The 17188-nt window shown below is 38.6% G+C and overlaps 1 protein-coding gene across 15 annotated transcripts in view; it reads left to right on the top strand.

The window, feature by feature from the left end:
- The window catches only part of SLC4A7 (solute carrier family 4 member 7), a 91211-nt gene that overhangs the window by 13940 nt on the left and 60083 nt on the right, over positions 1–17188 (top strand). Inside the window, exon 1 of one of the 15 annotated variants that reach the window (XM_079301426.1) lies at positions 12050–12194. The exons of 12 other annotated variants lie outside the window; for them this stretch is intronic. In XM_079301426.1, the coding sequence (XP_079157552.1) occupies positions 12159–12194 (36 nt within the window). In that variant the 5' untranslated portion in view covers positions 12050–12158. Of the gene's footprint in view, positions 1–12049; positions 12195–17188 lie in introns of those variants that run through there. 2 more of the 15 variants (XM_079301428.1, XM_079301424.1) reach the window with 2 other exon arrangements.

Raw genomic sequence — 17188 nt, 5'->3', positions numbered from 1 at the left:
AGTTAGAAGTTTCAGAGATTGAAGAGCCTGTAAATACATTTTTGTTTTCCTTTGATATACATAGTGATCATGCTCTGGGATAATCATGTGCATCCCCTAATTTTGCACCAGCAGTGGGGACAAAAAGTTTCAAACCAAGTTACATGCTTTATATTCTATATGACAAAAAGATCAGCAATCCTATATCCATCCAAATCATAGAAAATCCAAACCTGGAAACTTGGTTACAAGCGAAGTGGCAAGACTCTAAACGAGCTCATGTAGAAGAAGCAGAGCTCTTGGTGCAATTGATCAGTGATAAGGAAGCTGATTTTTACTAATTTTGTAAGTTTGTGTGTTAAACTTGCTTGTAGCGGGTGGTTTGATAGAAGTCTTATGAATGAGAACAGTGGTTTATATCAAAGTTGTTCAGAGACTAGATGTAATGAAACAGCCAGAATTACTTGGTTTAAACTGGATAATTGGTTGTGGTCGTGTCATGGACCCTCAACTGAGAGCAATCAAGTCTTCTTTTCATCCTAGAAAGTGCTGTAGCATACACCTACAGTACAACAGGGGAGCTAAGGATTGGACAATGTGTCTTCCTTGGCATCTGAGGGCTAAGTGAGGTTTCTGGTTTTAAATACTTACTGATGACTTTTGTTGTGTATATCTCTGTTATTGTAATAGAGACTGCCTGTAATTCAAGGCCTATTCACTTTGCAAAGAAGTGGTGCCTGATTGTCAAGACAGTGTAGTGTGGGTGAGTTATGTTCATACCTTCTTAGATCATATTAGTAATGTCCTTTTGTGAATGGTGCCTTCAGTGGCTTCCTAATTTACAATAGTTACAATATTCCTCTCTCTGGTTTCAGAAATATCCAATAGAAGCAACTTAAGCAGAGGATTTCTTTTTTGTGTTGTGACTTTATTGCTGTTTGTTCGTAAGATCTTGGTGAATAAGTTAGTGTTAGAAAGGGTTGATGCTTCAGAATTAATACTATTAATTAATTAATACAAAATATTAAGGGTGTTCCACTTCAGCAGTGTAAACACTGATGTCTCTCATTTAAGTGGAAATCAGACTCATTCAGGTTGGAAAAGATCTTTAAGAACTTTGAGTCCAACTGTAAATATTTGTGCTTTATTCATACACATTGACAGTTGTTAACATTAGTAAAAAAGAGTTCGGTTGCATTGCAACACCTGGAAAATACATGAATGGTTAACTGAAAGAGTAAGGGAGTTTTTGGGGAAACTTAGTTATGGAGTATAATACTGCTTTAAAGTATCAATAAGTACATAGAGGTAAGAAAATTATTATTTAAAGAAAAAGAAAATGGGCAATTTTAGGAAATCCTTAGTGAATGCTCTTCTCTCACCCTCTTCCTCCATTTTCCTTATAAAGTGTTGGACTGTGAATGTGACTAATGACATCTCTGAAAACTACATGCCTATCTTTGTCTCCTAATGCTTCTAAAAGGACTTTTAGAAATCTGGGGTTATCTTGTATATTCAAATTAATACCCAGAGTAGAAGTGAAACCTGCTGACACAGTGGTTCCAAAAGTCTGAATTGTGGTGTGGCACCCTGTTGTTCAATGTGCCCAGGGTGATCCTGTTTAGGAGAGCAGGCATATTTATGACTGTGTGTAAGTTGCTAATAACATTTTATCATGTGTTACCGAAAATCCAAAAGTTGCATCCATTATGGAATGAGTCAGAAGTAGTAACAAGCTTCAAATATGCAGAGCAAAGATTCCTTCAGGCTGCTTTGTTTCATTTCCTAAAAAGTAAGGGTAAAGAAACATTGCAGCCTTTTCAACTGCTTTTTGTTTGACGTAATTTTCTTGGTATTGAGTATGCAGCTTCATAGTTTTCTTCAATAAAAAAGACTGGAAGAACTGCAAGAATGGAGGAAGTGATGGATGTTGTCTGTACTACTGTACAATAGCTTCCTGTCTGAGGCAGGCTGTCAGAGTGCAATGTATTTTTCTCAATGTATGACTACATGTCAGATGTTTAAGCATTATGACCTCAGTTGTCTGCAAAAAGTTCTCTTCCCTTGTATATCTAAATCACTTGTTCATGAATGAAAATTAAGAGTTAATGGCAGGATCAGAGTGTGCAAAAGATTTTTGAAGTGGATTGCTTTCAGGTTCCCCCTAGTGTCCTGGTATGGATGTTGTATTTCTAAAGTGAACTACAGTTCAGTTTTCCTTTAATGGGAGAGCTTCCTTTTGGCACAGTTGTTCTGTCCCAGTGAAAAAAGGGCATCTTACCCTTTCTTTGCATTCCTATCAGTGCACAGGGACCTCAGACAGCATAAACAGCTTTTAGTAGACAGTTGACCTAGTTGTAAGTATTTTAAAATAGCCATTTATTTGTCTCATTGTGCTTGAATGATTTTTCTTTATATGCTTTTAAAAAACCACCAAAACCCCACAAAACAATGCTCCTGCTGATGTTGATGTTGATAACCAACGATGAAAGTGTTTCAAATTGAAAAGACAGGTCCTTTTGGAAACCTAAGTTTTTAAAGTCTGTGAAAGGTTGCTAAAATCAGATATGAAATTATTACATCTGTTTTAATGAATTACATCTCAGACAGAAGCTCTGAAATTGATGTTAAGATAACCAAAAGCTATGATGTTGTGCTGCCCCAAATATCAAAGTGTATTCAAATGTCAATAAAAAGGTACCATTTTCTGCCAAAGTTGAATGTCTTGTCATTCACATATGATCTCATTTGATTAGGGTTAGAGTGCAGTAGAAGCAGGTTTGATTCTGTTTGTTTTGTACAGGGAAAATTTTTCCAACTTGCTGTTGGTGACACTTTTCCAGCCTGGTTTACAGGCAGTTGATTTTCTTCTGTAGAGTCAGTCCTGTGAAGAAATGTGAGGATAAATCCAAATGATTTAGTGGATAGGTTGATTTGTTTGTGTGTGCCCAGACTTAGGTGAAGTAACACTGGAAAAAGGAACTTGATCGCTAGAAACATGGGCTGTTCCTAGAGGACAAGTATGTTCAAGTTTTTCCTATTTAAATATTTCTTTACATGTTACTTTTGGGCATAGGTGAGAAAGTTTCAATAAAGCGGCTCTTAACTGTTGTTTCTTTTGTGTATCATATTTATTTTTTCAAATTCTCTTCTATATCAGTTTGAGGTAGAACAGTCTTTTGGATTATGGAATGATCAGAGCTGTGTTTGATTGCCAAAAGCCACCATGTAAAGATGTTCTTCTCTCCCAGAAAAACCCAGTTGAACATTTAAGGTTGAATAAATGCATATGTAATTAAGATGTCTGATTGCAGAAATTTATTTGATATGGTAACACATCCCCGGGCTGTAAGCTGTGTTGTTCATATTTTATATTCCACAGTAAAATAAAGTATTGGACTCTGTGTAGATGAGTTCTCTATAAATTTGATAGTATTGGAAAGAAATACTTGTTCTGGAGGCTTGGTTTCTAAATAATGAGAAACATAATGCAATTTTCTTTATTTTCTCTTTTTCTCCTTATCTGATATGTGTAGAAAATTCATTTGGTTGCCAGATACAATTGCCACTGACTAGACTAACTCTTGCATTCTTTTCAGCATTTAAAAATTCCCTGCTAGCTGTGAAATCCTGGATTAAAAATGTTTATAAAGTTCTTGTAGGCACTGAGTGTAGCATATTTGATTCATATCGCTGGAAGGTCTTTTGCTTAGATCTTCAGTCTGGATGATGTATTTTATGTATTTGTCTTAATGTTTGGTTTACTGTGCATTTGCCTTGGTATTTTATTTTATTTTTTTTATCTGTTAATGGTATCAATTATGTTTGTAAGGACATCTTAAAGCTCTTTCAAGTTCAGGCAGAGAGTGCAGGAGGAGACTTTGTGTCTAGGGCCATGACTTTGATTTATTGATGCCAGCTTTAGAGTTCTAGGGCTGGTCAGAATTGCTATGGTTGCGTCGCAAGGAGCATGGCTGGTGTAAGTTTACTCTGCATGTTCAAATTTGCCTTACGAGAAAACCGTGGCTGCAGAATTTTTATGGGTCGACTTTATGCAATAATTGTCTTCCAGAATTCAGTGTGAAAGCAAAAAACCTGTCGAAGTTCTTTGTTGTAAATGCTCTAATTTGCCTTACAAGTTGTCTCAATGTCTTTCCTTGAACATGTGTTTGTGCTGCTGAATGGAAGTGTATAGGTTAAGGTGCATGAAAATGTGGTCTATGACTATTAGAAAGATGAGTGACTTCTGTTGTTCATTTTAAAATAATGAAAAATGCCTTTTCAGAGAGCACCCTTTTTAATGGTCCTTGGCTGGTTAGAACTCCCATGCAAACCATGCTAATGCTCTGGAGTACAAATTCCAAGTGTTAAGCAAATGAGGAGCATCTGATCTGCCTGCCACATTTTAAATGCTGTCAACTTTTCTTACTAAGTAGCCCCTCAAGTCATAAACTTTCAATAGGAGTCCTACAGCATTGTTTTTTCTCTTTGCAAGAGAAATATGTGTCTTTCTTAAAAGTACGGTGCTGCAGATTGTCTTTTACATCGTTATTCACAAAACAAAAACTAATAAAATACTAAAACCATTATCAGTAGTTGTTCTCGAGGCAAAGAATGAAGTGGCTTCAAGGCTTAAAAAGAGGTAGGCTTTTTTTTTTTTATTGCTAATTTTAGATCTCTATTTCAGTTTCCCTTTGCATTTTGTCAGCTGAACTTTTCTGTAAAATAAGCACCGTGTACAGTAGCATGCATGAGTCAGTTGTGTCAGAATCAACACCTTACTTTTAAACCTTCTAATTGGACATAGTGAAAGCATTACTCTTAATACATCAGAAAATCAGCTTTTTGTTTTTATTTTAAACAGAAAACTAAAAGAGCTCATTTGCATAGCTTTACAAGATGTTAGGCAAGACAAATGAGAAACAGAAGTGTATCTCCTTTTAAATTTCTCTTCAGTGGCCCTTCTGAAGGACCTTGGAATGACTCCTAGGAATTTTAAATTCTGACATTTTTTGTCTAGCAATGTCTTTATTTCAGGCTTTTCAGACTTTTAAGGTTGTTGTGCTTTACAAATTCAGGAGGAAAATGGAAGAAATTTTGGCAAGAAAGTATGTGTCTTAAAATATGGCTTCATGGTAAGGGTGAGTTAGATTAACTAGTTGCTAGTTTCTGAAAGGTAAAAATGTCATTCCCCCTACCTCCTGTCTCATTTTTTGTAAGGCGATTCAACTTCTGAAGCCATTGAGCCAGCTCAAACAAAACCTTAAAAAACACCCTACAAGCTGAAAAAGGACTTGTCAGATTTAGTTTTCTAAAATGAATGTTAACTTGAGTTTTGTGTTCATTCTGTAATCAGAATCATTGAATCAAAAAATGGTCTGGGTAGGAAGGCAGAGTCTTCTAGTTCCAGCGCCCTTAGCCTGAAAAGAGACAACTTCAAGAAGACTAGGTTGCTTAGAGCACCATCCAACCTGGCCTTAAACACTGACAGGGGTGGGCAGCCACAAGTTCTCTGGAAATCTTGTTCCATTTCCTCGCCACCTGATAGTGAAGAGTTTCTTCCTGATATCTAATGGACTCTACTCTCCTTCAGTTTGAAGTGCAAGAGACTTTCAACCTTTCCTCCAGGGAGAAGTGCTCCATCTTTCTCATTATTTTGGTGGCTCTCCTCTGGACTCTCTCCAGCAAGTCCATGTCATTCCTGTGCTGGGAACCAGGTGGGGTCTCACTGGAATGAAATCATGGAATCACCTCCTTAAAAGTACCAACTGCATTGGCCAGGAATCGAACCCTGGCCTCCTGCTTGGCAGGCGAGAATTCTACCACTGAACCACCAATGCTGGTGTTTTATTTTTTTGGCTTATTTTGCATGTTATCTTTACATTAAAAAAAAAGGAATAAAGCGAAAACTTCTATTCCACAAACACACAGGCACCACCAGCTTCTTCGCTTTTCCTCCCTTACGCTTCTACTGAAGAACTTTGCTTTCACAATTGGGAGTTTCTTGGGCAGCTTCCCTTTGCCTAGCACTTAGCCTGAGTGCATAATGTCAGTGACTGTGGCCAGTCTGGCCTCATTTTTCACATAAATGAAACTTTTCTATTAGCTTCTAAGGCTCCACAGTTTCCAAATTGACAGTAGCACAGAATTTTTTGGTTTCTTTTCAAGTGACAGTGTATCATGCCTTCTTCTCTGAAGTAAACAGGGTGATGCTTGTTGCAGTTCATCCTGTGATGTTGCATACCACCAGCATTATTACCATGTCCTCTGGGATGTTTCCTGTGTGTGTGTGTGCCTGTGGCTGATGTGCCCCCTCAGCTTCTGGGTTCCCTTAGTCTGGAAGGCATCTTGTCATTGTGTGCAAGGGCAGGGGAAGAGCCTGGTGTTTATGAGAGTAAGGAAAGGCAAAAGGAGCAGAAGTGGAAAAGTATCAGGTCCAAGGTAAGGCAAAGATATTGCATTGTCAAAGTATTATGAGAAGACTGGAAGGTGATGTGACTGGTACCTCACCATTTCTCCAAGCTGAGGTGTGAAGCTACAGCAGTGAAAGTGTGTGGCTCCACTACAGTCTGAGCCAGGCTTTGCTGGAGTTACCCTATGGTCCAGCTCTACCTCCTCTGGCCTCAGCAGTCTCCTCTGCCTGCACCTCACTGGTATTGAGTGGCATCCAAATTCAAGTGGCAAAATACCATCAGTGCAATTTATTTGCTCGATCAGTTCCCTGATCTGGTATCTTGTGGGTTCACATTGTGGTCAGCACTAACACAAAACAGGAATTGCAGCTTTCTGGTACTGTCTGCCTTATTAATATGTGTGGATTGTTAAAGCTTATTCCTTTTAGGTAGCTGTGAATTTGTTGTGGTAGAGGCTTGCTAGTGCACTGGTGGCTGATTGATATTCAGTATGTATAACTGGTAATAATCTGACTGGCATTCCTGCTACAAGGATTTCAAATACCTTCCTCAGCATAACTTATATGAATAGAGAATTTGAGACACAGGATAAGCCAAAGGTGAAGAATTAAGCCTTGAATTCCTGTAAATTGGTGAGATTAATTATTTTGCTGTTCTGTTAACATATAGGTGAATAATCATTCAAAAATTACACCATTCAAGGAAAGAATTATTTTATTTATTTGCTGCTGATGGTTGATGGTCTTGTCAAGGAGCTGTTCTGTTTGGGTGTAGTTTGGTTTAGTTGTGTTTGAGCAATTTGTCCTAACTCAGTTATTGGATAGTTTGACTTGTTAAATTTTTTTTTTTCTTTTGCTGTTTACCTCCTGAGGATCTGCTGTCAGGGAAAGGCCTTCTTATGCAAGCACTTTAAATAATGTCAATAAAAACAAGATAAAATTATCTGTCTCTTATTATGCTCATCAGCTGTTCACAAAGATGCCATCTATTCTAGGGAATTAATCTAGAGGATAAGTGTTTAATATTTGGACATTGAACTCTTGGAGGGAATCCAGAGGAGGGCCACCAAGTTTATCAGAGGGATGGAGCACATCTATGAGGAAGGGCTGAGAGACTTTGGGTTGTTCAGCCTGGAAAAAGGAAGGCTTTGGAGATCTAATTGTGGCCTTCCAGTACCTGAAAGGAGATTACAGGTAAGAAGGGGCAAGATTATTTATGAGAGAATGCAGTGACAGGGCAAAAGGGAATAGGATCAAGTGGAAAGAGAGTAGGTTTAAATTAGATGTGAGGGAAAACTCTTTACTTTGAAAGTGGTGAGGCACTGAAGCAGGGTTCCCAGAGAAGCTGTGAATGCCCCATTCCTGGAAGTGCTCAAGGACAGGTTGGAGCTCTGAGGAACTCTGAGAAAGGTGTTCCTGCCCACAGCAGAGAGATTGGAACTTGATGATCTTCAAGGTCCCCTTCCAGCCCAAACCACTCCATAATTTAAAATATTTGTACAAGTGGTTGTAGAGCAAAGAAAAACTAGAATATCGCTCAAAAATGTTACCAAAGTGCCTGGAGAGGAATTTAGCTGAAGGCAATATGTTACAGTTGTAAAGTGAGCAGCTTTGAATTCCTCTGTCTCCCTACCATCCCTTCTCTGCTCTCCCCGAAAAAACCCAAAAAACAACCAACAGAAAATTCCTTGAAGTTTAAAAACTCAGCCTTCTGAAAACCCCAACAAATCAAATCACCCAACCCTCCTGAGCCCTGACTCACTGACATGGTGACAGACATGAGCTGACCACGTGCTCATACATGCTGCTGTGAGATGTTGGTGGGGTTCTGTTGGAACATGGTGAATTTCATCCATCTGTGCTGAGGGATGGCTTTGAGTCCTGGAACATGTCCTGGAAAACTTTACACACATCTTTTGTTTTTCTACATCATCAGTGTATTCAGATCAGAATGTGGTGTGATTAATCAAGAAGTACTCTAGAGAACATAGTAATCTTGCTGTTAATGAGGGTTCAGGTTATAAATTTCAGTGGGATCTCTAGAGAATAAGTATTCAGCTGTCTAAATGACGTGCAATTGTGTAATGTCAGGAGGGCTTAAACTAGTAATCTGCCTCTTGTTTGCTCTTGGCATCCCGGTGGCTTCTAAAAGATGCCCTGCAATGTGCTGAGAAACCCAAGACTCCACTGCTGGGGCAATACACCAGAGAATATCTGTACAGAATACATTTATCTTTTTTCTTCTTTTCTTTTTTTGGAAAAACCCAGTTCCGTGTGTACGTGCCAATGCAAACTGAGGCAAGCTGAAGCGTGCTATGCAGATGTATGTCTTGGGAATTAGGTGTTATGTAGGAATTGTGTTCTGAAAAATACTTGTAGGCAGTAAGACTTTTGGATTTTATGGTTAGTTTTAATTCATTAAGTGATGAGCCGCTGCCAGCAAAGGTTTCTGTGTTCCCTTGCTAAGGCAATAAGGATTCTTTAAAGGAATACCCTATATTTAATTTCTTCATAAAAGAAACTCCTAGGAAGTTACCTTAATATGAGTTAGTAGATTCCCCTTTGATAAGAAACTGAACAAAACCATCTGAAGAAGTGTTTGACATATGAACTTTGGACTGTGATGCACAACTTGCCCCCTTCATCATCTTAATCCCCTAGCACCTTGCCTCCCTCCTGCCTGCCCCCATGGCCTGGGCTACCCTCACCCCCTCCAAAATAAAGCCTCATGTAGAAGTATTGTCATGCTGTCTCATAATACTTCTTGTTTTTTTAATTCTTTCCTGAAGAGAGATCCTTAGAGCTTGTTAGATGCTGTCCTTTCAGCTGCATGAAGAAGGGTGGCAGTGGACTGGGTTGGTTTTTTGGGGCTGCAATGTCAGAAAAGATAGTTATAGTGTCACAGGCTAATTTGAGTTGGAAGGGAAACGTAGGGATCAACTCCAACTCCCTGATCTAATTTGCTCATATAAGAAAGGGTTGATTTTGGACTATGGATGCAATTCTTAGCACCCCACCTCCTAACCCCCCCAAACCAGGGTTTTAAAGCATCAATAGATACAGAGTTTAGAGAGCTGCAGGTGTGGGTATGCTAGTGTGGTTTCTCTGCAAGCAAGCAAGTGCTCAGTTTCCTTGTGCTCATATCTGACTCTGTCAGATAGCAGCTGGGCTGGAGCTCATGTGGTAAATCCTGCTGAGAGCTCAGTCCTGCTTACTGCAGCTACTTTAAATGTCCTGCCATTTCAGAATGGCAGATTAAGCACAGCTCTGCCTGCTAGACACTCTGCAGACCCTGCAGTAAGGCAGTTCACTGCCACCCCATAATAAACTGGTATCAGAATTGTATATCACTTGGGAAGAGATGAAAACTTTTTCAAAGACATAAGACCTCAGATGAATTTTTTTTTATTATTTTTTGTCTAGATAAGTGGTACATACTCTCCTGGGCCTCTTTTTCAAAAGTATGCTTTTACAGACTGAGATAAGGTCAAATAGGTGGAACTTGTAACAGTATGGAAGTAAAACTTAAGAAGAAAAGATTGAAGGAAAAAGTTATGTTTTATGGTAGGTACTTATGTTTCTTTTATTTAAAAAGACCCTCATACTCTTCTTAGGGATTTTTTTTTGCAGCATCAAACGTGGTTAAAATATTGCTCCAGCACAAATAGTTCTGCTCTGAGTTCTCACATTGTTGTCACTGAACATGTTCAAGGATGTGATAGTTTTGAATATATTTGCCTACAGTTTGTTTTAGAATACTTCTGTAGTTAAACATGTTGAGACAATTGCAGTTTTAAGTTGCTCTGCTGTTCTCCATTTGATGGGAAGCTTTTTCCTGGTATTTACTCTAAGGGAAGAGCAGACATTTATCCACAAAATGTTTTGGTATGGGACTTGAAAGACAGAAACTTCCATCTGTTTGAAAAAAACGTGCTTGTATTGCTTCTGAGTGGGTTTTTTTGTTTGTTTGTTTCAAGACTGAGTGACTGTTAACAAGGAATTGGTTGACTACAGACCATAAAGAAATTTCAATAAGCTGCTTCAGAGAGTTGTTTTTTTTTTTTTTCTATAAGTATTCGAACCAAGCAAGTACTTTTTTCCCAAACTTATAAAAGTTAAAAAAAAAAAAAATCAAATGTGTCATTCCCACCCCTCTTATTCTATCCCTAAGGAATAGACAGCCTCTTTTCCCTTCACACACCCACTCCTAATCTAAACAAACATATTTTTTACTTGTAGCAATTGAATTACTTCTAGTATGGGTTTATGCTAAAGGACAGTTCTTTGTAGTGTGGGAGAGCCATCAGGACATAGTCCAGCATAGGTGTCTCAGTATTCATCTGATCAACTGAAGAACTGCATGAATCTGTGCTCTGCATTAGGGAAAGAGTAGGTGTGATTTAGAATGCCCAGTTTAGAAAAAATCACTAAGAGTTAGGGTACCTGATATATATGTTTAACTTTGTGCTTTCTGTATGAATAATTTAGTTTATAGCCATTTACATATGGCAGCAGAGAGGCCTTCAATAGCTTGGAAGTGAAAAGATGTATACGTGTGTTAGAGTGAGCGTCTATTTACAGAGTGGAAACAAACTACTTTTAAACTCTCTTGTCAGCACTATCCGAGAATACTTTTATTAGCCTATGGTCAGAGAATTTTCTGGACTGAGGCAGTGAGAGGAACTGAATGTGGCCTTCTGATTTCTCTATAGTTAGGTGATAAATACCATCTTCATAATTGCACAATGTATTTGCACCAAGTTCATGGACAGTATGTTACTTGTTCTGTTTTGTCCAAGTTGTTTGTTGGTTGGGGTGGCAGCAGTCCAGCTTCATTACTAGAGTTCTCATCAAACAAGACATAGGAATAAAAGAAGGGAAAGGCAGTGGCATGTCTTAAAGGTTAAGTTATAGATAACTCCTTAAAGAGCCAGTTTCCCTGTCCATTTTATGATGAGACAAGGAAATTAGGGTGTATCAGTGATGAAGAGGTAAAGAGTGAAATGAAGCTCTGACTTTGATCTGCTGGAGTAGAGGTTGCATTTTTCAAAGGCTGGCTTAAGGAAGGAGAAAATACAGCTACTCATGTAATACCTGAAACAGAGACGCCTTTCTCTGGGAGGACATGTGAGATTAATTGGAGCTAACATCAATGCTTTTTCACCATTTCAACAGGAGGGGACAAAAAAAAAAGAAAAAGGATTTTTCTTTTTAGGAAGCCTTGGTTTATTTTGTGGAACAAGAATATAAGAATATATAGCTTATGTTAAAAAAACCCCGAGAACAAACACTTGTACTGGAATGAGTATTTGGTGAAAGGTTGGTAATGCAGCTATAAACACACTTAGCAGATGTTTAACTTCTGGGTTGTTCTGTTCTGGGACCCGAGGTACAAATGCATTTTGTAGTGCTAAGGAAGTCTTGGATCAGAGCAAAAATATTACCTTGGAGCTGTTCTTAGCAGCTGTTGATGCAGAAAATGTGCAGTGTGGAACTCAGTTCAGTTCCTTTTTTGGTATTCCCTGGGCTGGAATTGAAGGCATGCCGTCGTGCCCATCCTGCTGCTGTGCGACCCTGCGGTAGCGGCAATCGGTGTCCTGGGAGAGGAGCGGCTGGAGCAGGAGTGATTGGCTGGGGAGCAATTTCCCGGAGTACATCTGTGTCAGGCACAGCCAGCTACAGCAGTCATGTATGCGCAGGCTCTGATCTCTGGGGAGGTTCATTACAGGGTCTCGTACAAGGGCATTCTCTGCTTCTGCACATCAGCATGGAAGAAGCTCGTCAAGGGAAGAAAATGCAACCTGTATGTAAATAGCAGCTGTGGAACGTAATAATGGCTCAAATGTGATTTGTTGCAAGTGGTATTTAGCAGCTGTGGTTCAGAATTGTGTGCTACCTTAGGCTCAGTAGTTGTGGAATAAATTTTTGAAAGATCTGCTGACAGAAGTAGTAGTTTGAATGGATATTTCTGTTTTAGGGGAGATATTTGCTGTGTTGTTAGAATTGCTTAATCATAGTAAGCAGCTTAATTCAGAAAGAAAATGTGCTCTTCCAATTGTGATAGTATGCTACCGGACTTAGAGAGTGGTTGAGTGTTTTGGATTTGGTTTATTTTTTCTTCTGCATTACTTTGAGTCAGCCTTTCTTAATTTGAAGGCTATTAACTGTGGCTTTGCTTGATTCTGTGCAAATATAGCAGGGGTGTTTCTGGTAGAGAATCTTGAAATAGCTGGTTAATTGTTTCTTTTTGCAAAAAAAGGAAAGTGAACTTAATGAGCTGTGTAACTCAGGTAAAGTGTTCACGGAGATAACATTTTCTTCAGACCTCAGTGGCACAGATAAAAAACCTCCATTTGTGGGGATTTGTGCAATTCTATTCATTGATTCAGAATTATTTACAAGCTATTGCTTAGCTGTTGTATGGGCTGTCATTACCATGTAATTGCAGTGCAGCATGTATCTGGGATTATTACTTTAACAGTTTCCTGGAAACTAAAATCTATGGGATGGAATTTTCCTAAAGTGTAAAACTCTAAAGATCCCTGAATGATTTTATGTATGACAACTAAATTTTCTATCCCCTTGTGTGAGCATAAGAAAAAGTTTGATTTAGATGTGTTAGAGTGCATCAGATTGCAGTGACCTTTTCTTTATCAAGGTCTTTGAAGTACAGTGTTTGATTTTTGATTTTAATTGTGGTGCTACTTTCAGCTCTGGGCACAGAACTCTTATCAAGCATGCATATGCCCAGGAAACTAGGCAAAGATGTGAGGTGACTAGTTGTAAACATTATGGTACTTCTGCTATTTTTTTACCTGTAATTTCAGAAATTCACTTAATTGCATTTCAGTGAATGGAGATATGGATTTTTTTTTTTGAATGAAATTTGGTACTGTGAGGCAGTGATAAAATGCAACTTTGTAAAACAGCTACTATAATATTAGTAACGCAATTTGATATCTTCTGTTGGATTTGTGACAGCATTTGCTAAGTTTATGCATGGTGGTGAATTTTCTGGCTTGCAGAATACTCAGGCTGAATTCAAATGGGCTTCTAATTTTTATCAAACACTCACCTGCACCTTATTTATACTTGGCTAGGAATCAAACCACCCATTTTTCTTGTGCTTGTTCAAATCTAGTTTTTTGGATGAATTGCTGTGGTGTGCCATGGTTGATAGTCGTTCACAGCCAGTCTCTTGTTGGTACTATGTTTCCTTTTCTTTCTGACTTTTTCTTGCAATTTAATTTCCTCTTGAGATTAACACAAACACTTGGTTTACTGTCCAAAGACATGTTTAGTTTTTCTGGAATGGGACATGGCTTCTCTAGTATGTTGTGGTGCTCACTGTGACCCTGGCTGGAGTAAGGCCTGCTAGAACTGAGATAAAACTACTTATAAACATTAGATTGCAATGGTGCAAGAAGCAAAACATTAGAGTGTTTAGAATTGCTTTTTTCCTGAAAGGGCTTGGGTTTTGTGGTGCTTAAGTAACACATACACATCTTTAGTGCTCTCCACTTACAGTTTTGGAAAATTAAAAGTACAATGAAACTTCTGGAGAGTCTGTCTGAAGTCTGTTGATGTCTTTTTGGGCATACTTGTCCAAACAAGGTTTGTAGAGCCGTTGTGTTTATTGTAAGTCTTCTAGAAGCAGATTGGTCAGATGTATTTAGTAAGGCAAGCTGAGCAGTTAATTACAGGATTAGTAGGCTAAAAAAATGTCTAAGTATCCCTAACCTCTTCCGTTATAGTTATGGTCTTACTGAAATAAATCTAAGTGTCACACCTCCATGCAAGGCTCTGAGTGTAGCTTTGGTTAGGAGGGGCTGTCATTTATATGTGAGGATTGTTGTGTGAAATAGGAATTGTATAAGCACAGGTAAAATTCACAGGAAAAGGGGGTGTGGTGTCACCAAAGCCATTGAGCTGATCTAGAGTCATTCCTGTAGTGCTTGAGCAATACCCTCTGCTAAGATAGTAAGGGAAAAAACCCTGGAAAGCAGCTGTTCTGTGCAAAGGAGACCATAGAAAATACAACTAAGGGGGAACCCATCAACAGTATCCTTCCTATTTTAAACCTGGCAAGTGTTCTGTTTGTGAATTATTATTAATTGTGCTCTCATCTGTATATATTTAGAGGGAAGGCCAGCTAAAAATTGTACGATGACAGTATGAGACAGGGCTCATTTATATTTGGTGCATTTTTCCTTGGCTGTTAGGTTAATGTGCTTGATTTAGAGCTGGTGGTGTTTCATCACTCTGGCAGCTTGTGACAATTCAGTATTGCTTCGTAAACTGTGCCCAAAGAACTTACTTCAAATGCATCTAAAGGACACCTGTGCAGTTCAACTAAAGTTGAACAGTTTGATAGACTGCCTAATACCTTCACTTACTGTTATTTAGAAAGAACTTTGATTTCTTTTTTTATCCTGGTTGTCCTTCAAGGAGGCAGCAACTAGAGATGCCTGCCCTTCTGCCCACTGTGGGCTCATCTTCCCTCTGTTTTAAAAGCAGAATCAGTCTGAAAGAGAAGTAAAACAATATATCTAGAACTTACCAAGTGCTTCTGTTAGTTGTTCCTGCAAGTAAACACCCCCTTCCTATTTACTCACTTTTAACTGGAGCTGCCTGGTGCTATGTATGGGTAGTAGGGGGAGGCCTATGGGGTAGACCTGATACTTGCTTAAAGAAGAGTGATTGTCATTCAACTCCCTATACAGTGTACAGAGATGGCCTTAACAAATACACTGTTTTTCTGTTTTCTTATTCCTCCCATTGTTGCTGTTCCAGTTGCTGTTATCTGTATCTATATATTGGTTTATCTATTTTTGAAAAAGATCCATTTTAAAATATTTTGTAAATGTACACACACATACCTGGACATATTTGGAAAGTGAAGCTTTGTAGTTCATCTTTGATTATCTTTGAGATATATGGTCAAAATGAAGGTTTTAAATTATTTTTATAGCCAAACCTTAATTTTTGAAGCAGAGCAATATCAGCAATCTTATGTTAATTAATTTTTCTGTTTGTTTTTGTCACTTTTTTTGATGGCTGTCATAGCTGTCTCCTGAATGCAGATCCCACAAAGGAGGGCTCATAATAAAATGAGAGTGCTGCTTTGGCTGTGCTTCCTAAGGTCAAGCCACTGTTGACACTGATTCAGTTTGCACTATTGCTGTGGGCCTCTCCTGTTGTGTCCTCTTGCAGATACCACGTTGATGGATGGTTTGATCCAGCTGAACTGCTCCTATGTACTTAGTGGTGCTTAAAGAAGGAAGAAAAAAGTGTGAAGGGCAAAAATGCACTGTGCACAAATTCTCAATGCTGTTGAGCTTGGTAAATCAAGAGTAGTGTGTTACAAGCGTTTGCCAGTTGGATCTGGAAACAGGGTGCGGTTCTGTTTTGAGAGGGGTGATTTGTTGGTGCTACATTCCAGCCTATGAGCTAAATTCTATCTACCAGATCTGTGCCTACGAAAGTAGAGATGTATCCATGGGTCCTTGTGGGAAGGAGGGGGGAATTGTTTTTTTTCGCTTTCTCTCCAGCCGGAGAGATTGGGGTACAGTTCCAGTCACAAAGCAGTATGAAGGACCCCTGTGATGGCGTAAACAATGATATTAGAATATAATTAGAAGAAGAAGTGTTAAACTGTTGGTCAGGGACAGATGTATAAAGGAAAAAAGTTGATATGAGTGCACTCCTCCCTCTCCATCCTGAGTTGGGATTAGTAGATGGAGCACATAAACATTGACCTAGCTAAGTAATGGTCTTAAATGTTGAACTCAAATTATTCTTAACACAGTTACTGTATTGCTCATAGATTCCAAAGGTTTACAGTTAGCTGCATAAGCCATTTATGATCACTGTCTATCACCAGAATGATTTGGTTGAACTCTATTTCAAGTACCTTAAAAATGTGCTTCTAGCAAGTTGTCTGTCGTGGAAGTGGTTACTCAGTAATGCACTTTGGCAGCCTGCCCGTCTGAAATCTGTCGTGTGTGTGACTGCACAAGGTTAAGTGAGCTGCATGGTGAGAAGTGCTTGCAGAGATGACAGTGGAAACTTGCCTTTGGATTTGATACTCCACGTGTCATATTCGTGCCAGTCCTTGAGACTGCGGCTGTCACGTACTGCTGGAGCTTGTCAGTTCTCCAAACTCAGTGCTTTCTATAAAAATTCATGCAAATTAGGATTGACTCTTTTTTTTTTCAATACTAGTTTTAAAAAACATGTGGCATTAATATGGTAGATACCAAAAGTGTACTATACTAAATGGCGACAGACGTTTGAGAAGGTAAATAAGTAGTATTAACAATTTCTGGTGCTTGTTTTTCTGCAAGGGGGAATTACCCTTTTCTCACAGACTGAGAAAAGACATTTGAAAACCAGAGGTGGCAAGAGGAATCCTTGTCTGATCTATAGCATTTGAAAAGGGATTTCATTTTCATGCTGAGGAGAGATAGAAGGCTGAGAAGACAGATTCTAGTGTATGCAGACACCTCTAACTGAATATGAAGGTTTTCCTAGAGGTTGTTTCTGCAGTGTGTTTATGAGTATCCAGAAATGTGGTGTTAAGAAAAAGTAAACTTGGTGTATTGTAATACAATGTAGTGCATCTTATTGCACTTAACAATGTGCTAGGCTAGTTCATTTAATTTTTTTCCTTTGAAATACTCTGGATTTGTTCTGTTTTTATAAATTACCTTCTCGTTGTTAAAAAAAAAAAAAGCAAACAAAAGGTGAAAGCTTAATTTCTCCCTAGGGCACCTTGATTACTGCTAATATTGTTTT

This window comes from Erithacus rubecula (assembly GCF_903797595.1).
Source record: "Erithacus rubecula genome assembly, chromosome: 3".
NCBI classification, from domain to species: Eukaryota; Metazoa; Chordata; class Aves; order Passeriformes; family Muscicapidae; genus Erithacus; species Erithacus rubecula.
The sequence above is the reverse complement of the archived record's forward strand: the minus strand, read 5'-3'. Positions and strand labels throughout refer to the sequence as shown.